General features: G+C 45.6%; 2 protein-coding genes across 3 annotated transcripts in view; both read right to left on the bottom strand.

Moving 5' to 3' along the window:
* Positions 1-7,491, bottom strand: part of LOC106604788 (testican-1) — a 248,527-nt gene extending 241,036 nt beyond the window's left edge. For both annotated transcript variants that reach the window (XM_014199822.2, XM_014199823.2), the window contains exons 1-2: positions 7,270-7,491; positions 6,503-6,673 (exon numbers count right to left, since the gene is read on the bottom strand). In XM_014199822.2, coding sequence (XP_014055297.1) covers positions 6,503-6,670 — 168 coding nt within the window. In that variant the 5' untranslated portion in view covers positions 6,671-6,673; positions 7,270-7,491. The remainder of the gene's footprint in view (positions 1-6,502; positions 6,674-7,269) is intronic.
* A 2,246-nt stretch (positions 7,492-9,737) lies between these two features.
* Positions 9,738-20,976, bottom strand: bicc2 (bicaudal C homolog 2). The gene is given in 20 exon segments (XM_014199820.2): positions 9,738-10,349; positions 10,466-10,565; positions 10,757-10,920; positions 11,173-11,392; positions 12,170-12,333; positions 13,585-13,624; positions 14,039-14,234; positions 14,714-14,898; positions 15,344-15,483; positions 15,646-15,731; positions 15,733-15,836; positions 16,201-16,332; positions 16,487-16,759; positions 17,291-17,485; positions 17,593-17,646; positions 17,873-18,034; positions 18,131-18,210; positions 18,490-18,559; positions 18,963-19,009; positions 20,592-20,976. Coding segments are annotated over 20 exon segments (2,901 nt in total). The 5' UTR covers positions 20,950-20,976; the 3' UTR covers positions 9,738-10,218.
* Positions 20,977-22,855: the final 1,879 nt, after the last annotated feature.

The following is a 22,855-nucleotide window of genomic DNA, read 5'->3' as shown; positions in this document are numbered from 1 at the left end:
AAGACTTGAAAATGGTTGTCTAGCAATGATCAACAACCAACTTGACAGAGCTTGAAGACTTTTTTGAATAATAATGGGCTAATAATGTACAATCAAGGTGTGTAAAGCTCTTAGAGACTTACCCAAAAAGACTCACAGCTGTAATCGCTGCCAGAAGTGAATCTAACATGTATTGACTCAGGTGTTGAATACTTATCTAATCAAGATATGTTTTATTTTCCCTTTTTTTTATATACTAGAATGTATCTTCCACTTTCACATTACTCACTATTTTTTGTAGATCTTTGACAAAAAAATACAATTAAATCAATTTTAATACCGCTTTGTAACACAACAAAATATGGAAAAAGTAAAGAGGTGTGAGTACTTTCTGAAGGTACTGTAGTTTAATTCATAGGACTTTTGAACAGCATTTAAATCATACAAACACAAGCAGATGTTTTATTGATAACATTCACATGTAGGGCTTGAACCTACAATGTTTGGTTCCCATACCAGGTCTTTTATCCTCTGCACCACCAGGGAAGCTCTCCTTCTTTGTCTTTTGGCAGTATATAGCCATGGCAGTATGGTCAATCAGGAATTGCATGCTTCCTTTTTAGCCTTCTTAGACATAAATAACCCAGGGTAATACTGGAAAGTGGGTTACTCACCATCCCTTCACCCATCCTCTATGTGCTGCATACTTCTAGGCCCATATTTACAAGGTATCCAGTCAATTTTTACACAATGTTTTATGTTTTACAGTTAGTCTAAATTATGCATTTCTGACTGGATATATAAAAACAGACTTACTGCATTCTTACAACATTAAGGGAATGTCCTGTGCAACCCAACTTAAACATTGTATGAACGTCATCAGAAGCGAGCATATTTTGTGTTTTGGGAAACCATCTTTTGCAATGTAGCCACACTGGTCCCACAACCTAATGAAATGTTTTGGGAACCTTTAAAGAATAGACAAAATGTGTTCTGGGAACGTTCTTGTAAGACCAGATGAATGTCTTTTGCACCCTAAAAGAAACATTGTATAATCATCCCCACAACTGGATATTTTGGGGTTTTGAGAACCTATCTTTTGTGATGTCCCCACAATGTTCCCACAACCTAATGAAACATTCTGGGATCCGTAAAAAAAAAAAAAATGATTCAATGTGTTCCAGGAAGGTTCTTGCGACATCAGTTTTATACAAACCTTCTATAATCGTCACCAGGACTGGACAGTTTTTGTGTTATGATGAATGGATGTTCTGGGGACCATCACAGAACCAATTTTGCTGGGATGACTCTCGAGTCAGTAAAATGATTAGTTCAAAATGAACAAATGGTTCGAGAACCACACATCACTATCATCCAGTGTCCTACAGACAGAGAGAGAGAGGGAAGAAGGTGGAGAGAGAGAGAAGTATGACCCTATTAGACACATATTTCCCTCAGATAACACAGGCCCACAAAGAATTCGAAAGGTCAGTACAGGTGCATCAAAGCTGAGACCGAGAGACTGAAAAACAGCTTGTAGCTCAAGGCCATCAGACTGTTAAACAGCCATCACTAACACAGAGAGGCTGCTGCCTACATAGACTTGAAATCATTGGCCACTTTAATAAATGGAACACTAGTCACTTTAATAATGCCACTTAAATAATGTTTACATATCTTGCATTACTCATCTCATATGTACTGTATATACTGTATTCTATACTATCTATTGCATTTTAGCCTATGCTGCTCTGTCATTGCTCATCCATATACACTGCTCAAAAAAATAAAGGGAACACTTAAACAACACAATGTAACTCCAAGTCAATCACACTTCTGTGAAATCAAACTGTCCACTTAGGAAGCAACACTGATTGTCAATAAATGTCACATGCTGTTGTGCAAATGGAATAGACAACAGGTGGAAATTATAGGCAATTAGCAAGACACCCCCAATAAAGGAGTGGTTCTGTAGGTGGGGACCACAGACCACTTCTCAGTTCCTATGCTTCCTGGCTGATGTTTTGGTCACCTTTGAATGCTGGCGGTGCTTTCACTCTAGTGGTAGCATGAGACGGAGTCTACAACCCACACAAGTGGCTCAGGTAGTGCAGTTCATCCAGGATGGCACATCAATGCGAGCTGTGGCAAGGTTTGCTGTGTCTGTCAGCGTAGTGTCCAGAGCATGGAGGAGCAACCAGGAGACAGGCCAGTACATCAGGAGACGTGGAGGAGGCCGTAGGAGGGCAACAACCCAGCAGCAGGACCGCTACCTCCGCCTTTGTGCAAGGAGGAGCAGGAGAAGCACTGCCGGAGCCCTGCAAAATGACCTCCAGCAGGCCACAAATGTGCATGTGTCTGCTCAAACGGTCAGAAACAGACTCCATGAGGGTGGTATGAGGGCCTGACGTCCACGGGTGGGGGTTGTGCTTACAGCCCAACACCGTGCAGGACGTTTGGCATTTGCCAGAGAACACCAAGATTGGCAAATTCGCCACTGGCGCCCTGTGCTCTTCACAGATGAAAGCAGGTTCACACTGAGCACGTGACAGACGTGACAGAGTCTGGAGACGCCGTGGAGAACGTTCTGCTGCCTGCAACATCCTCCAGCATGACCGGTTTGGCGGTGGGTCAGTCATGGTGTGGGGTGGCATTTCTTTGGGGGGCCGCACAGCCCTCCATGTGCTCGCTAGAGGTAGCCTGACTGCCATTAGGTACCGAGATGAGATCCTCAGACCCCTTGTGAGACCATATGCTGGTGCGGTTGGCCCTGGGTTCCTCCTAATGCAAGACAATGCTAGACCTCATGTGGCTGGAGTGTGTCAGCAGTTCCTGCAAGAGGAAGGCATTGATGCTATGGACTGGCCCGCCCGTTCCCCAGACCTGAATCCAATTGAGCACATCGGGGACATCATGTCTCGCTCCATCCACCAACGCCACGTTGCACCACAGACTGTCCAGGAGTTGGCGGATGCTTTAGTCCAGGTCTGGGAGGAGATCCCTCAGGAGACCATCTGCCACCTCATCAGGAGCATGCCTAGGCGTTGTAGGGAGGTCATACAGGCATGTGGAGGCCACACACACTACTGAGCCTCATTTTGACTTGTTTTAAGGACATTACATCAAAGTTGGATCAGCCTGTAGTGTGGTTTTCCACTTTAATTTTGAGTGTGACTCCAAATCCAGACCTCCATGGGTTGATAAATTGGATTTCCATTGATTATTTTTGTGTGATTTTGTTGTCAGCACATTCAACTATGTAAAGAAAAAAGTATTAAGATTTTTTCTTTCATTCAGATCTAGGATGTGTTGTTTAAGTGTTCCCTTTATTTTTTTGAGCAGTATATTTATATATTCTTATTCCATTTCTTACTTAGATTTGTGTGTATTAGGTATTTGTTAGATGTTACTTGTTATATATTGCTGCTCTGTCGGAACTGTAAGCACAAGCATTTCGCTACACTCGCAATAACATCTGCTAACTATGTGTATGTGACCAATAAAATTTGATTTGACAACAAATCCAATTTTGATAAACTCCCATATCTACTGGGTGAAATACCACAGTGTGTCGTCACACCAGCAAGATTTGTGACCGGTTGCCACAAGAAAAGGGCAACCAGTGAAGAACAAACACCATTGTAAATACAACCCATATTTATGTCTATTTATTTTCCCTTTTTTACTTTAACTATTTGCACATCGTTACAACACTGTATATACACATAATATGACATTTGAAATGTCTTCATTCTTTTGGAACTTGTGTGAGTAATATTTACTGTTCACTTTTGATTTTTTATTTCACTTGCTTTGGCAATGTAAAATATGTTTCTCATGCCAATAAAGCCCCTTGAATTGAATTGAGAGAGTGAGAGAGTGAGAGGACAAAGAGAGGAGAAAAGATTGACGAATTGACGGGCTGAGAGAAAGGGATGAGAGAGCAGAGAAAATAGGGGGAGGGAGAGAGAGAGAGAGAGAGAGAGAGAGAGAGAGAGAGAGAGAGAGAGAGAGAGAAACAGTCGTTCGGAGAGTAAATGAGCCAAAATGGGGCGAGAGGTAAAAGACTGGATGACAGAGAAGTAAAGGGAGTGATGCCAGTAACAGCGAAGTTATTCAAGGGAAAGAGAAAGAGTGGGAGGTATGGCGAGAGGTAAGGGAGAGAGAGGGGGAGAGGAAAGAGAGGGGAAGAATAATTTATGACTTGAGTGGCTAGAAAGAGCCTTATGACCTGCAGGTATGTGTCTGCAGACACACACACACACCATAGTGCTGCCCTCTCAGGCAGGGAAACATAACATCAAATATTAAACCAAAATGTCACACCCTTTCCAATATACACTCCTCCTCCTCCATCCCTCGCCCCCCCCTCTCCTCTCCTCCCAGACAGCGAGCAGCTTCCACCTAATGAGTTTAATTTGCATTGAAGACCATGGAGAGGGAGGTGTGTGGGCAGTGGGCAGCCCCCCCCCCCACCCACATACCATAAAGGCTGTAAGGGATTTTGCTAACGCTTGCTCTGGCTCGCGCTGCAGCTGCCTCGCTTAAGGCCATTTACATGCTGCGTTGTGGCAAGGTCTCACGTCGCCACTCCAATGAAGAACAATGCAGGGCCAGGGTCAATCCTAGCTCCCACATCACTGACTCCAGTCAAGAGAAGGTTAGCTTATGTTAATGTAAACCCTCTCACTGCTGCATGCCCTATTACACAATAACCATCCTGGCACGGCTAGCTGAGACAGCTGCTAACAGAATAAGACCATTGCCCACTTCAAAATCGATCCCTCATACATTAGAGAGAACACACAGTAGGCTATGCATCCCACATGATGGCCCCCTATTCCCTATAGCCCTATGGACCCTGGTCAAAAGTAGTGCACTATATGCAGATTAGGGTGCATTTGAGACGTCCCCTAAACCACTGTGTTCCTCTGATTACAGAACCCAGCAGTGGTGTTAGAATGATGTCAAGGGTGTTTTGAGGGTGAGCAGGGCCTAATGAGGGCTATGGTTCCAGTATATCACATGCTACCTCAATAGGGTGTCCCTAGCCTGCATGGTATCTCAATAGGCGTGTCTCTAGCCTGCATGGTATCTCAATAGGCGTGTCCCTAGCCTGCATGGTATCTCAATAGGCGTGTCTCTAGCCTGCATGGTATCTCAATAGGCGTGTCCCTAGCCTGCATGGTATCTCAATAGGCGTGTCCCTAGCCTGCATGGTATCTCAATAGGCGTGTCCCTAGCCTGCATGGTATCTCAATAGGGTGTCCCTAGCCTGCATGGTATCTCAATAGGGTGTCCCTAGCCTGCATGGTATCTCAATAGGCGTGTCCCTAGCCTGCATGGTATCTCAATAGGGTGTCCCTAGCCTGCATGGTATCTCAATAGGCATGTCCCTAGCCTGCATGGTATCTCAATAGGCGTGTCCCTAGCCTGCATGGTATCTCAATAGGGTGTCCCTAGCCTGCATGGTATCTCAATAGGCGTGTCCCTAGCCTGCATGGTATCTCAATATGGTGTGTCCCTAGCCTGCATGGTATCTCAATAGGTGTGTCCCTAGCCTGCATGGTATCTCAATAGGCGTGTCCCTAGCCTGCATGGTATCTCAATAGGCGTGTCCCTAGCCTGCATGGTATCTCAATATGGTGTGTCCCTAGCCTGCATGGTATCTCAATATGGTGTGTCCCTAGCCTGCATGGTATCTCAATAGGTGTGTCCCTAGCCTGCATGGTATCTCAATAGGCGTGTCCCTAGCCTGCATGGTATCTCAATAGGCGTGTCCCTAGCCTGCATGGTATCTCAATAGGCGTGTCCCTAGACTGCATGGTATCTCAATAGGGTGTGTCCCTAGCCTCAATATCTCAATAGGTATTTTGGGGGCCCTAAGCGGGGGAGAGAAAAATTACATTTTGGAGTTAATTTCCTGCAATTCTACACATTTTGCCATGGGGATTAGAGAAAATGTTGCCGTTTTAAGCAAGCGTTCCTGCAATTCTACACATTTTGCCATGCAGGGGAGAGGCTTATGCCTGGCCCTGAATGTCCATACTGTATCTGTCTCTCCTCTCTCCTACACACATTCTCTCTCTCTCACACACACTCTCTCTCTCTCTCACACACACTCTCTCTCTCTCACACACACTCTCTCTCTCACACACACACACTCTCTCTCACACATACTCTCTCTCGATGTGCCTCAGTGCCTTACTGAGTGAGCCGTTCGTTCACAGCACATGAGCTCCACTCTAAGCTGCTCTACCTGCTGAGTGCCCACACATTGGATTAAGGCCGCTGCCTGTCTGGCTGGGACTCTCACTCACGTACCTACTGTAAGGGTGTGTCAAGGACGGGGCTGCATACACATCTGCGTCAGTCAAATCACCCAACCATTACTAGGACTGCAACAGCAAGGCAGGGCCTCGTGGTCAGCCAGTCTTTCGAACATTGTTCTGGGCTACAACAGTCGTCAAAAATTGCCAATTTGTGAGGAAAGTTGCGAAAAACACAGTAATTATAAACTCACATCTCTGAATTTGTTCCAATATCTGTCCTTGTCGTACTGAGACACGGTGCTGAGCCATTTGTCGTTGTCCAACGCGTGGCCAATGTTTTTGTTACCAACCACCGTTCCCCCGCGCCTGCCCTCCGCGCGCAGCATGAGAGCCGCGAAAGGCAGCAGACAGAAAAGCATCGTCTGAAAAAAAAAGAGAGAAGGGAAAAGAGAAAATGAGAGAGAAAGTGACATTGAGAACGAGAGAAATTAAGACAGCAAGGGAGGTAAATGCGCCTGCTGCCTTGATGCGCATGATGTGGACTAGGCATAATTTTTCATACAAGTACGCGCCGACATGTCGGATAATTCACCTGCACTTTGTTATGGATTGAAAATGCATTTAATGATGAAAATATGTCAGCATCAAAATGGACAAGGACATGATGTTATTCAATCTATTAGATTGGATTAATTTGATTGAGTAAATACTGGAGATTGCCTCTCATGAAATTGCTGCTCCTCCTAAGCTGATTATAAACATTTGGAGACATATCGCATTTGCACACCGTGGCAGATGGAGCACGGGAAACCGATTAGCTCGTGAGGCTCTCAGACGGTATAAACAGGCAATTACCGTCTACTTGGAGCGCGCGCCTCTCTCATCTCCTTTTACCAAAGCGGGAGTGAACCAGAAACACGTAGACTACATAACTCTCTCCCTTCCCTTATCATATTCATACAAACCTGTCTCCGCCGGTCCTAGCTCACAAACACACCCCGCTCTTCCATCCACCTACCTCAATTAGCTTGTGTCCAGCTCCTGGGGAAAACAGAGGAATATGGTGGGAAGTTTCTGCGGCTGTCAGTTGGACGTTTTTTTTCGGTCAGACTGTAGAGTAGCCTAATTATCCACGGGACCTCCGGTAGCTCTGAACTCCGCTGTAATACTGACAGCGACCAGGAAGGAGCAGCTGGAACAAGCCTCGTCAGAACTGTCTCTCTCCCACCCTCTGTAACTCTTCCGCTCAGACTCCGCCTCTCTGATAGCGGTCTCTCTCTCTCTTTCCCAATCGCCCCCCACCCCCCGCTCGCTCCTTCACCCCCCTCTATACCTCCCTCTCCACGTCTCCCCCCTTCTTCCCTCTCTCCCTCACAGTTTCCCTCTCTCTTTCTCTTTGCAGTGCAGAGAGCTGGTGTGTCATTGATTTACAACGGGGGGAATGGTGCATTCACACGGGAATAAGCGAATGTTTGTTGTTTCATGGCGAAATTTCCAGGTGATACTACTGCCAATAAGAAGGATATTTTTGGGGGGTGATGGATTATTTTGTACTTTCATGATTGATATAGTCCTACACACTTTTTCTCTATAGTTGTTATCCCTGGATAACTTTTATGGTCATCAAAATGCAAGCCGAGTAAAGCCTAGGCAGTCTCTTTAGAATACACGTTTGAGTATAGTCCTATAGCGTATGGCAGTGTTCAGCTACATGAAACGTTGAGGCTTCTATAGAATTGAGCACTGTGAAAATATCTGTCACTTACAATAATGCTTATTATCTGCTATAGGCCTATTTCATATAGCCTCGAGTCGTCTCATATTTCAATATGGCCTGTGCGCGTCGCCTTCTGACCCGATGCAGAGCGGACTGGCGAGCGCTGTTCTTTCAGCACAGCTTTCCTTTCAGAACCACGCGCAGCGCACGATGTGACTGGGAGCAGAGAGGAGGAACTCGACTTGGGGAAAAACAAAACGGTAAAGCCTACACCCCACAAATTCAAATCTTGACCTCGAATCCAGTTCCACTGCTCGTTTTCCTTCTTCCCCTCTTATCGGGGACTGATTTAGACATGGGACACCAAGTGGGTGAAAATAATTATCAGGTAGAACAGTCTGTCGTAGCAGCCAAAGAAAAATGAGTCCGAAACAAAGCGTTTCTCTTTCACGCCTACGTGGCCTGCGGTGTAAGTGACACGGTCTTTATAATCTTTATCATTTAACCTTTATTTAACTAGGCAAGTCAGTTAAGAACAAATTCTTATTTACAATGATAACCTATTCCGGCCAAACCCGAACGACGCTGGGGGAATTTTGCGCCGCCCTATGGGACTCCCAATCACGGCCGGATGTGATACAGCCTGGAATCGAACCAGGTACTGTATTAACGCCTCTTGCACTGAGATGCAGTGCCTTAGACCGCTGCGCCACTCGGGAGTCAAAATAAGCGGGGATCATCTCTCCCAACCCAGTCCCCCCACATCCGCTCTCATTTCTCCTGGCTCTAGGACCTGGCAGGCCGACACATCTGCACTCTGAGTGGATACGGAGTGGCTGTCACTCCCCGGGGATATTTTCATCTGGTGCGCAGTGTGACTGATGAGACATGCGACGGCAGCGCCACGGGTGCGATGAGCAGCAACCAGCCCGGTTTGGAAGTGTAAAAAAAAAGTGGTGCTTTCTTTGTTGCTTTGCTCTGCTTTCTATAGGTCTTGTTTGTATCGTTATGCCAAATGTTTATCAAAGACATGTGCACATAGCCTTACTGAAAAAATGGCAAGATAATTCTCACTTAAAATTACACCAAATAATTTCATTTTGGTATGATTAAACGCGTCAATCTAGTCTAGCAATGTCGTGTATACTCGGTCGTTGGCCCCCAGAGGCCTACGTGATCCCACCTAATTACCAATATTCTAAATAAATGAGAAACGACTCAAATACGGAGGCAATGGCTTCACGTCTGCTAACGGATGATAAATGTAATTGGAACTTTTAGATGTGCGCTCAGGTGAGGAGAAACAATATTGAAAGGCGTTTCACATTACTCACGAGAATAAATCCCGTTGGGCTAGAATTTTTTTTAGTTATTTTTTTTTTTATCTGACTGTTCATATAGCATCAACCCAACTCCCGGCTTTCCATCTAGCTCTATTTAATGTCGTTGCTGGTTGATTTCCTTCTAAAATTGACGTATAATTAATTAGGCCTATTGACGCAATAATGAGGGGTGGAGAACGTGACTTGAACCTACAACAAAAAAAGCACACAGTTTGTGACGTCAGTGCCATCTAGCGATGGACCTCTAACTTATTGGAACAAAATACATTTTTATTTTATTTCTTATTTAACTAGGCAGTGAACAAATTCTTATTTTACAATGACGGCCTGCAAAATATATTTGAGTTACTGTACTAACATACAGGTCATTCCAACGAAGGTTTTCATTTGGTTGAGTCCTCGGGTAAAAAAAAAAGAGGCGGCAAGTTTTTGGAAACGTTTAATAATCATCTCTAAATAATATCATCATACATTCTCATTTTTCCCTTGTAGGTTTATGTACAATGCATATATGTGGTTAACAGTGGACTTCAACCCGCAACACACAGTGTAGAGGAACACAGGCTTGCATAAGGCACTATCTGGGGAGAAGAGAGGCCAATAGAGAAGAGAGAATGTCTGTGACAGTCCACATAGAGTCACATAGTTTGTATGAATGCTCAGCGTTCCTTTAGACAATACTGGAGTCTTACCAATGCTAGGGTCCCTCTGGTCTCGAGGTTGTCGGGACAGGCTTTGGGTAAAGGCTGCTGGTGTACGGCATGGCAGTAGGATGAAATTGTCCCTAGACACTGATCTAAAGTCATTTTAGGGTTTGCCACCAAGGTTCGGATATGTCGAAGCCAATCTGAACGTGGATCTGTTTTTACAGGCAGTTCTACCCAGGTTAGGTAATGTTGTGTGGGGTTCACCAGTGGTTTCTTTGAGCAGCGGTGTCCTCATCTATGATTCGTGGGAGCCGGCCACTTGCCCCACCTTCTAGGTAGCCTGGCTTCACAGCAGGCGTCTCTGACAGTTTCCTTTTGCTTTTGTTTAGATCTGGATGTATGGGTGGATGGAGAGAGAGAGAGAGAAGAGCGCAAGAGAGATGTTCTATACATAAGGTGTCATTACAAAAGTGGATTGGTTTTATATGGCGTTTACCGATCACTCACCTGAGATGGCCAATAACATCTTCCTTCTCGCTCCAAACGTGGACACTCCCACCTCTTTCAGATCCTCGTCAGACAGAGTCAGGAAAGTCTGGAAATCAATCTGCAGAAATAGGGGCATGAAAACAGAGTTACTCAGACCGACTGGATGCTCATTGAGTCATCCTCTGTGCCACTGAAAACATCTTAGTCAGTCCTGCCTATGTTGGCTACTTCAACAGATAGAGGAATGACCCGTTTCTCTGTGAATGTGTTACTCCTATGCCCCAGGGGGCGCTAGTTGTCTGTCTGTACCTCTTGCTGTTGGAACACGTCGATGTACTTCCCCATACCGAGCTGGCTCAGGAGCTCTGGGAGATCGTCTGTAGGCTGGGGGGAGGAGCTCCGCTGGCTAGCAGTCAACGCCCTCACGGAGGACATGCACTCAAAGTAGTTACTGCAGCTCAGGAAGCTCTCCGCTAGGGGTCAGAGGTCAAAGGTGAAGTGGTCAGGGAGGATTGGAGAGGAGGGGAGTGACAGAAGGAACAGTTACGACAGAAAGCCTAACAAAGTCTCTCTCACATCTTTCTATATTTCTCAGATGGAAGACATTTAGAGCACATCGTTGATACTGACTACATTGAAGATCAGCCAGACATTGGGATTGCATTTCATTCAAAGTTCTCTTTGTAGACACACCCTCTCTGTTTGAGACATACAAAGAAACGTACAGGTTTTATCGGTTCGGGGTCTGTTTGTTGAAGACGCAAATGCCGGGAAGGACGACGTGGAGGAGAAGGAAGATGAGAAGTTAGAGGGGGAGGAAGAGGAGGAGGAAGATGGAGAAGGGGAAATGGGGGAGGATGAAGAGGATGATCCACGTCTGTCACGCCAGTTCTCTGAATTACTGCCATTGGACACTTTCTCCTTCGCATTCTGCGGGCCCCATGTCTACATGGAGAGAGAGAGAGAGAGAGAGAGAGAGAGAGAGCAAAAGGCAGAAAATAGTGGGAGAGAGGATGGGGGAGAGATGGGGTTTAATTGCATATATTCCGCTTGTTTATACTCCCTTCGCTTTGTTCCTCACTTTTCCTCCACCCCCCTCTCACTCACTCTCTCCTTCTCTCTCCCTCCCTGAGGATGAGTGGATGAGACAGGGTGGTAATTGGTGCTCACAGTTTCTCTCCGGCTCTTGGCATTTCTCAGTGCAGGAAAACCAATCGAGCCAAATAACATTGAGAATAATCATATTCCTAAACAAACTCTCACCCAGCTCAATGCCTCTCCAAGCTCGCAAAAAAAAATAAAAAAATCAGGCGGAACACAGATACGCACTCCTAAATCCCCTAGCGCAGAACAACACAGAAGCCATCAGACAGTTCCCACTCGTATCTATTAACCCAAATTAGCGTGGTGTTCAGTGGCTGTCCACAGAGCATTTAGCGAGGCCAGCTGCTTGACGGCGTCTAAACCAAGAGGACAGGTCACCAACACAGCCCATGGAAAATGGATCGTTGGTTGATGTAAAAGCAGGTAAGATGATAACCCTAGTACAGGTGAAATAGCATCACAGGTGATGCTGGTTTAATGCAGGTTTAAACTCTTTGGCCAATTTCCCCCAGGTAAGCTAATGGTAGCTAGTAAGGTGAGCTGTACCTGTTGCTATCCAGGGTTGGTCAGGTAGGGTTTATAGGGATTCTAGTACAGGTAAGATATTAGCAGTTGTACCTGTTGTTGTTGGCCAGTGTTTGCCAGGTAAGGTTTGTAGCTGCGTCGGCTGACGTGGCGTAGCTCCTTAACAGCTTCGGCAGGCATGGACTTAGAGAAGCCCAGACCACTCCAGGTATCAGTGGGGGTCCGAACCTCTGTCACCACCGGATTCCTCTGCATGGCTGGGAGAGTAGAGATAAAATACATCTCACACACACACACACACACACACACACACACACACACACACACACACACACACACACACACACACACACCAACACACACGTAGGCTGCGTTAACACAGGACGCCCCATTCTGATTTTTTTGGGGGGCCAAATTATTGGCTCAAGATCTGATCTGATTGTTCAAATGACCAGTTATTGGCAAAAAATCAGAATTAGACTGCCTGTGTAAACGCAGCCATAGACAGATCAGATAGACACACAGACAAAAACATAAACACGCACATAACTTACTCTAAGAAACATACACACCAAGTTATAAATATAAATCACTCACAAGTAGACACAGTGGTTTAATTGGTAAGCCGCGGTTGTCAGGTGTTGAATAATGCAGACAGAAAAAAGTGTTTAATTGTATTTCATTTAACAGTGTTTAATTGCACTGAACCATAATACTTCATGAAGAATCTCATAGGCATAGACACTAAACACATTGAAATTAGTGTGAGAGTGTGTATTACAGGATCCATGTAGGAGTGTGTGATGTGTAAAAATAAAAAAACGGTGTGTCTGTGTGTGTGCACGCGCGTGTGTGTGTGTGTGTGTGTGTGTCTAGCTCTCATAGATAGACACATGAGTATCGTAATGACCACGAGGCAGATGGCTCATTCAAACTGCTAATTCATAATCCCATAAAGCAACACTGAGGGAATTTAGAACCATTTGGCTAAAGATCCTCAGAATATCCCTCATTCTGAATGATGGTAAAGAGAGAGAGTGTGTGTGTGTGCGTGTGTGTGTGGTTGTGTGGCTGAGACAGTGTATCAGACACCAGAGTGTGTACATTCCGTGGGAGTAGCAATGATCCTCTATCTAACTTTGGCACGGCGCAGCCCATAAGTGCATCCCCTCCATCACCTCTCTGGCAATGTGCAGCACGTAAATAGGTCCTCTCTCACTCAAGGCTCTGGCTCATTAATGGGTTCCCTCCGTCACTGATCTGAATAACAAACACGAGCTGCCTCGTCTCTCAATAACAGACAGTGGCAAGTGACCCATCCCAATGATATGCAATGAAAGCTAATTTGGCCAGGTGCAGCTGCTAAATGGGTCCCTCTTGGTAGGACTCCTCTGCAGGTCCAACAATACCTTTCTGTGTGACTGAACCCTGGACAAACCAAAAGGGTGTTTTTAATAAGCTGGGCTTCTGATCACACAACAAGGCAGAAGCATTTAAAAAGGTCTAACCTCTAGTTGCCAGCAGTTTCTTCATCTCATAGTCATAATCCTGCAGAAACAGGGAAAGGGGGACGAAGAAATGCAGTTATGTTGTTCTGTAAATGATGTGTCCTGGGGGGGACCTGATTTACTGAGAGAACAGAACAGAATATGACTTAACCTAGCGCGTCCTGCCATTACCGCGGAGATAAACATGTTATCCCCACGGTAACCTTTGGTTCAGGGGCACCAAGTGGACAAATAAGGGTAAAAACAACAACTACCACATACACCCAATCAAATTCTTCAAATTTGATTTTGTAAGACTCAAAGAAAGAGGTCAAATCAATTGGTGAGACAGTCTACAACGTCACACCGTGTGACACATAATATGCTCCTCCATAGTTCTCATGCAGGTTTTTTTTTTAAGTTCTAGCTGCAACAAACCTGTTAATAAATCATTTGAAATCAGAGGGAGTCTCACCTCGTTCCTTGACACATCAGTGAGAGTGTCCTGAGTCGGAGTCAAATCCCTCATCAGGCTGTTCCGTCTAGTGTCACTCCTCTCTCCCCCAATCTCTCGCAGGCTGTTCCATCCACTATCACCCCTCCCTCCCTCCATCTCTCTCAGGCTGTTGCGTCTCTCACTCCGCCCTCCCTCCTTCTCTCCGCCCAGCAGTCTGCAACAGAGCAGCGGCAGTGAGACCAAGGTCAGGTCTGAGCCACAGTGTGAAAGCTGTTTTGTAGGACTCACTTAGTCGCTCTCTCAACTAATCCAAGGGCAGTAAGGAACATTGAGACATGATACTGGTGAGAGGGAATGAATAAATGCAATACCTGTACCTTTCTGACATTATTATTTAGAATGAGTGTTGCTAAACTGCAAAAAAATAAGCCTGCGGTCCCAAATGTTCTTGTTATTTTCCAGAGGCAATATAAACAAACAGTAGAACAAAAGGCTAAACATACACTAAATTAAGATAAAAATGCTAATGTTTTGTTTTATAGTTTTTCATTCCCTTCTGAAAAAAAACAGGGGCTCCTATCTAAGATCCAATCCACAGATATTTGGGCCTATCCAACCAAAATCCTAACCTCGCCCATTGTGTCTAGGAACAACTTAATGTCACAGTACACTCCCTAGTGTGAATGTGTTTACCTCATGACCTGGCCTGTTGAGTGGCGTCTCCCCTGGTTGAGGAACCTGCACACTTCAGGACCCTGGAGGCTGCTCCTCCGACTCATCATCCTGACCTGGCTCATGACATCACTCAGCTCTGATGTCATCGAGCCAGGGCTCTCGTCCTCGTCGGACAGGCCGGACGGATCCTCGTTTTCTGGGATCTGGAGAAACAGAGGTGATCTCATTGGTCAAACCTGATCCGACTGATCCAATAGCACCACCCTTAGGACAACTGCAGAATCAAATCCCCTGCAGGGAAACACCTTACTACTGTATAAATCACAGGGGGTTGGTGGCACCTTAATTGGCGAGGACAGGCTCATAGTAATGGCTGGAACGGAATGAATGGAATTGAACTCATCAAACAAATAGTTTCTATGTGTTTGATACCATTCCATTCACTCCGTTCCAGTGATTATTATGAGCAGTCCTCCCCTCAACAGCATCCTGTGGTATCGATCCATTATATCTCTCACCCTCTCAAATTCTCACAGTACTTCACTGATTCTAGTACGAGAGGGGTAAAGGTGGCTGTTTTTTTGTAGTGTTGTCTGTTAGTTATGTGGATTAATACTGGGATCTGACGGTGACCCGATCTCTCCACACCTTCTCCAGTTGTCTGCTCTCTTTCCCCTTCAGTCCCATCCTCCCTTCCTCAGAGGGCGGAGTCAGGCCTGGTGGAGGGGACGGGTGGGGTTTAGATTGGGAAAAAGAGCCAATCACAGCCTCAGTGGTGGGCACTGAGCCTGAGACAAATGGAGATCAGATTAGAGATTAGAATAGGACAGGTGAAAACAGTGATACATAAATGAAAAGACACTAACACACACACACACACACACACACACACACACACACACACACACACACACACACACACACACACACACACACACACACACACACACCGTGGTCGGAGAGGCGGAGTTGCTGCAGCAGCATGTTGAGCCAGTAGTTGGTCAGCCCGTTGCCGGCCAACCTGGGGATCAGAGTTCATCTTGGCTGTCATGGTGACCTCGCTGGACTCCAGCCCTAGCAGCAGCCTCCGAGCCTCGTACAAACTGGAGATGTTCCTCTCCAGACCCTTTACCACCACTGACTGGGAAATGTAGTCCAACACACAACACCATGTCATACAAACCAGGAAATGTAGTCCAACACACAAAACAATGGGAGAATCTCAATTGCATACTCCTCATGTCCTCTATCCTCTCTCCTCTCTCCGCGCCTCCTTCTCAAAACCCATTGGAGGCGATGGTCAGAGGGGAGGGACCTCTGTCTCATCCAATGGATTTTGAGAAAAGGGCGAGGAGAGAGGACGCAAGGAGTATGCAATTGAGATTCTCCCCATGTCATACAAACCAGGATATATAGTCCAACACAGTATAGTACTTCATTAGACACTAAAGTACCAAACATTTAGCAATAATACGACTATAACACTTGCTATCGCACTATTGTACCTTGGCGGTCTGTTTGACTTTGGGTTTGACGCTGATGAAGACCCCCATACTCTGCATCATCTGAGCCAGTTTACGAGGGTCTGCCTCCCCATCCTCACGCATGTCAAACATCAGACACACAGGCAGACAGTCCTGTAGAACGACAACAGAGGGTTTTCTAACAGGTCCTCTCTTAGAAAACTCTCCACAGTGAACAAGGTTCCACTTTTACCTCAAATCTAATTGTCTGTCTGGTTGAATCAAATAATCAATCAAAATAAAAACGTAAACTTTGACCGCTCCTCACCATGAGTTGCTGCCTGGCCAGACACACTCCGTCTGGACTTCCCTGGATGAGCAGTGAGGGGGGGTTCTGTGGGGCGCTGAGGTCTGGCAGAACTATCTGGGTCTGGGTCTGGTGCATGACCCCCAGGAAGTGGGCTCCGTTCTGCCCCAGCAGGAAGAGGTGCTGCTGGGAGGTCACATCCAGCTGGGTACTGACCACCCCCATGACCCCACCCTGACCCCCAGCCCCGAGCTCTGACCCCAGCAGCAGCTCCATCAGCACACACACCGCCTTCTGTTAGGGTTCAGAGGGAGAGAGAGAGAGAGAGAGAGAGAGAGACATAATATGACATTTGAAATGTCTTTATTCTTTTGAAACTTTTGTGTGTTTGATGTTTACTGTACATTTTTTATTGTTTATTTCATTTTAGTTTATTATCCGTTTCACTTGCTTTGGCAATGTAGACATATGTTTCCCATGCCAATAAAGCCCCTGAAATTGAAATTGAATTGAAATTGAATTGAGAGAGACAGAGAGAGACAGAGGGAGAGAGAGAAAGAGAGAGACAGAGAGAGAGAGAGACAGTGACAGAGGGAGAGAGAGAGAGAATGTGTGCATATATAGAATCATATTAAATAATTTTTCTCTTTCAAGTGGAGGTTTCTCTTTATGAAAGTAAGGAGGAAGTGCATCTAAAAGTCACAAAGAAATAGAGAAAACATTGAGACAGAGAAAGGGGAGTGTGTGTGTGTCTGTATCTATCTGTGTGTGTGTGTCTGTATCTATCTGTGTGTGTGGCTCTCAGTACATCTGCGTTCCACTGACCTTGATGGCGACGGAATTTCCCTGAAGTGCTCTAACCACACAGCAGCTGCTGTACAGTCTAGGCTGGGCCCTAAAGCTCACACTGACCCCCAGAGCCTGCGCCACCTGCTGGATGACCGGCGACGCTGCGTCCGGCAGGGCCTGGGACACCAGGGTCACTGGTAGGTCAAAGGTCAACACCAGCGGCTGAAGGTCCTGAGGGACACAGAAGAGGGAAGGGTGAGAGGTCATGATGGTGTATAGATCACATGCACAAAATAAAGATGAAGGCCACCCAATCATTAAGATGGAGAGACACTGACACGTATCCTCTTCCTGGCTGCCTCCACCCCTTGGACAGGCCCCGCGATGGACACCTGGACAGGGGAGGCAGAGAGAGGGGAGAGACAAAATAAAATTGCTTAAGGACAATAACTAACAGGCAGTACCTGGTTGCTACGGGACAATATCCAGTTACTAAGGTGCTGTACCTGGTTGATTAGAGACAGTTGCTAAGAAACTGTTCTGGGTTACTTAGAGACAGTACCTGGTTGATTAGAGACAGTTGCTAAGAAACTGTTCTGGGTTACTTAGAGACAGTACCTGGTTGCTCTTTTCTCCAGTGGCGTTGTGGCGGTTGGAGTCGGGGAAGTGGATGTGGCACGACGTAATCTCCATCACCTTCTTGATGTTCCCGCCCCCTTTCCCGATCACATGGGAGTGTTCTGTGTGAGCCACGTCCATCTTCAGGGTCACCTTGTTGACCTGGCTCAGGAGAACATGGGTTTAACTAACTGTATTTAGTTAGTTGACTTAATTACATGTGAGGTATTTGATTATACCTCAGTTTAGGACACTCACCTTTGTCTCCAAAAGTTCTAGAATTTTCTTTTTGGCCTCTAGAACATTGGCTCTTTTCCCATCCACTTTCACATGGGGGTCTGCATTATCGATACAACAGGATGCAAACAATTAATCTAAAAGACATACTTTTTGTATAATATTGAATATCAAGTTGTATAGGAGATTGAGACAGATTGAGACAGATTGAGACAGACTGAGACAGATTGAGACAGACTGAGACAGATTGAGACAGACTGAGACAGCTTGAGACAGATTGAGACAGACTGAGACAGATTGAGACAGATTGAGACAGCTTGAGACAGATTGTTTGAGTATGTGGGTGTCAGGTGTTCTAGATCAGATAGAGGTAACATCACCTTTCTTTGACTTGGCTCCTATTTTCAGCTTGGATGGCCATTTCACCTGGGTGTTAGTTTCCACCATCACCTGCAAGACAACATGCCAGAAAAAAACAGGTGTCAATATGTGTGTCCGAAAGACAGGTGTTTTACCACGAGAGTAACACCAGCCCATACATCCCACACGCACACACACACACACACCAAAACATGTCCTATTCAGAGAAGACAATACTTCATTTGCATCTCAAAGAGGTTCATCACCGCCGTAACAATGACAAATTGCTGAGAAACAATGTCGACAGTCAGTCTGTGACCTTTCATGTTCTCTATACAGATTTCCTCTGGTAAATCTGTAGACTTTTAATTGCATGTAGTTTCATTTCAGTGAGTTATTTTCCACATTAAATGAATGTCTGCCTATCATTTGATTTATTTTATCTCCATCCTTTATTCTCAGTGTCAGTGTGACCTTCATTCTGCATACTTACTCTCTCAAAGAACTCTTCACCTGTAGGTCCCTCTCCATGTCTAGGGGCTGAGTAAACAGAAAGAGAGGAGAGTGAAAGAGAAGAGAGAGACAGAAAGGTAGAGAGAGAGTTACTTATTGCACCTAATCGGAGGTATAAAGATATACAAACACCAATTTTTTTTTTTTTTTTTTTTTTTTGTCATTTTACCAGACGTTCTTATCCAGAGCGACTTACAGTAGTGAATGCATTTCATAGATTTCATAGATTTCATTTTCATCTCATGCATTTTTTTTTGTACTGGCCCCCCGTGGGAATCAAACCCACAACCCTGGCGTTGCAAACACCATGCAATACCAACTGAGCCACAGGGAAGCCACAGGGAAGGCATTCATCTAATATCAACAATAATCAGACAGGTTAATGGTTTTTTTGTGTCTAAGCAACACTTTTCTTCAAAGAGAGAAGTATGTGAGATCTAAGGGTCAACATTTAAACAGGGAGAGTTGAAATTTGCAGAGAAGAGGGGGACGAGGGGCTGGAAGGTAAACATTTTTTAAAAGGCCATCGCTTCACAATGACATTTACAGGGTGAGGGGGGAGCCCCCATAAAAAGCCCACGTCCCCTGATCGCCATGGGTTACGCTCCCCCGAAACCGAGGAATGGGCAAGCGAGCAGCATGGGGCGGAGAGAGAGGGAATGGGGGCACCAAAAGCCAGAGACAGCTAATCGCGTCAAAGGTATTTCACTGACGCATGGACCCCCTACCCCACCAGAAATTAAATAACAAACATTGTCAAACTCAACAAATTGATGGAAAACAACTAGGAGACCTTTTCCCTCTATAGTTATTATTCACACCCTAACGTCCCAGATCTCAGTCCCAACACAGCATGCTAACATGCTAACTAACACTTAGGGGAAAGAGAATAGGATGTTTATCAAAAACTGGCTGGCAGGCACAGTGTGATGTGTGGCTTATTCACAGGACTACCCATGCAAACACCCATTCTCTCTTTCTTTCTCTCTCTCTCTTTTGCACACACACACACACACACACACTAAAACAAACCATACACTCTATGAACAACATGAAGCCGCTTAGATACTCAGATTCTTCCACATCAAGGCTGAGGGAGAGAAGTAACAGCTTCTAATTCACTACTCCTGTCAGAGTCTCCACTGTAACACAGGGGAGGAAGTTTGCCACAGACCTGCTCTGCACTGCTACCCAACAGAGACAGACACCTCTACGCTATTGTCATGACAGAATGGGAATGATGATACTACAGCAACCCTGTCTGAGCCTCACGTCTGTGAATACACAAGCAACCTTATAAATCATCAAGGCAGAAACTTTAACCATGCTTAACAACAATGACGACAGCTGCTTAATGACCTGGCAATTATATACGGAGGTGCTGTGCCAGACAGATGCTAAGAGCTTCTCAGCGTTCACATTATGCAGACGATCCGTGGACAGCATTACAATTACTGTACTGGGAAGTCAAACGTTTTTCTGAGTCAACTTAGGTAACCGTACGAATTTATGGAGCGCACTGTCGCGATTCAATCTTGGTCAATTTATGACCACACTGGAAGTCAATGCATAACCACAAGACCACGTCACACCTGTTCAGCAAACTTACCATACAGCATGGCCTCCAGTTTCTTCCTATCGATACGGAATCTCTCCTCAACCCATTCCGGGTCCGAATGTTCACCTACCACAGGCTCTGGTCCTGGTCCGGAGTTACCTCCTTCCTCCTCGTCCTCATCCTCCTCCTCTCTGTCGCGGTGGGACGGGGATGAGGAAGGAAAAGGGGTCTGAGATAGAGTCTGGTCCTGGTTTAGGATGGGTCCAGGACTGGGTTCTAGACTACATTCTAGTCTTGGTTCTAGGTGAGGCTGGTATTGTTCTAGCTGGCTCAGGATGAATTCTGGGCCGGGTCTGTGTGGTTCTATCTGGGTAGGGAGAGGAGACCTTTCCTCCGTTGTGGTGGCCATAGTAAGACTGAGAATCCGTCAGTGTGTCCAAGGAGACGGAGAGAGAGACAACGGGAGAGAAGGGAGAGAAACACCCCTTCTGCCCCCCCATAGCCCCCCTTACATCCCCGCCTCCACACACACACACACACACACAATACTCTCTCTCTCTCACACACACACACACACCCATTTCAATAGGCCATAGATAGAACATGAGGAGGGGCATAGGTGGCTCATAAGAGGGGTTATAATAATACTCTATGCACTAATCCAGATGTCCTACTTTGAGGATATGACACTGGCAACACAGACAACGTCAGAAGACCTTTGAATACCAACTATACATAGGCAAGCAGACACACACATTCCATCCTGATCAGAGATACATCTTTCTACAGAAATGAAGTGAACCCAAAGTGCCACCTCTTGTACTGAGGGTCCCCCCGAAACCTGAATTAGAGGAAGAGGGCTTGAGATTCCTGAGATGGGGGGGTCATGGGGTTTGGATGGGTGTAGGGACTGGTTGAGGAAGGTTGAGGGGTGGGAGGGATGGGGGACCTGGGCGTTGAGGAACAATGCTGGGGATAAAAGAGACGCTCCACTAACAACCAGCTCCAGCTCTGTTTGCCAGAGTTGCCTGGCAACCTGTTTGTTTACGAACAAGCAGGCGGTGAGAAAGTCATAAACTTCAGCACAGAGGAAAGATGGGTAAAGAAAAGAGAAAAGTGACAAAAAGAGGAAAAATCCCCACTGCATTTCATACCACTACCTGCCCTTCTCCCTGTCCCTCAATCTCCATCCCCAAAAACAGAGTCACAGAAGTCAAACTTCAGAACTCAAACAGGGGTAAAACCAAAGATGATTTGTTAACCACTTATGTGGTTACTACATGATTCCATATGCGTTATTTCATAGTTTTGATGTCTTCACTATTATTTTGCAATGTAGAAAATAGTCAAAATAAAGAAATACCCTGGAATGAGTAGGTGTATCCAAACTGATGACTGGTACTGTATATAAAGTGTAGTATAAAGTGTAATATTGGGATGCATTCTGAAAATCCTGTATATCTGACACGGTTACAGGTTTCTTCTTTTTTTAAGCCCATAAACATGTGAGTGATAGTTTTGTTTCAAAATAGATTTGTTTAAGACTACCAAGAAACACTGTGTGACCCTGATTTTAGCCCACTGCAGTAAAAGGTTAAAACTAGGATGATTCGCCTGAGGAAAACTAGGCAACTCTGACGTACATCATCCCCATGGAAACTGTCTGGTTACAAGGATTTATAACGCGCTGATTTTAAGTTAGATTAAACTTGACTTCACAGTTCCAGCTCCTCTGCAACTCTGTGAAAGAGTATGAGTGTCTTCCAGTAAGGGTGGTGCGTCACTGTTAACCCTGGAACAGCAGCAAAGAGAAAAGCTAACCACCACACCAGTATCCTAGGGCCAAGGGGCCTGTTGTTTCCAAGGGTCCCTAATCCCTGCCAGGAGACCCAGTGTTCAGGAATGGACCCTTTCTTTGTATGTGTCAGACACTAACACCTGCAAAATTATGACATGCAGGCACTATGCGTGTGTGTGTGTGTGTTCTTATGTGTGTGTGTGTGTGTGTGTGTGTGTGTGTGTGTGTGTGTGTGTGTGTGTGTGTGTGTGTGTGTGTGTGTGTGTGTGTGTGTGTGTGTGTGTGTGTGTGTGTGTGTGTGTGTGTGTGTGTGTTTTCCAAAAAGTCTGTTAAATATCTGCCCCGAATTAAGATTCAAAGGTATCTGCTGAAAGAATTGGGTGTCAGCTATGACATGACAACTTGAGTTTGAATTTTTTTTGGTTTTTGGTTATTGAACTACAGTAAGTGAAGTGGACTTACAACCGGTAACAGAGTTACGGTAACAGAATTACATCATGCGTCCTTGATATGTAAA

Source organism: Salmo salar, chromosome ssa05 (genome assembly GCF_905237065.1).
Source record: "Salmo salar chromosome ssa05, Ssal_v3.1, whole genome shotgun sequence".
Classification (NCBI taxonomy): Eukaryota; Metazoa; Chordata; class Actinopteri; order Salmoniformes; family Salmonidae; genus Salmo; species Salmo salar.
Note: the sequence above shows the minus strand (reverse complement) of the source record. Positions and strands in the feature narration are given on the sequence as shown.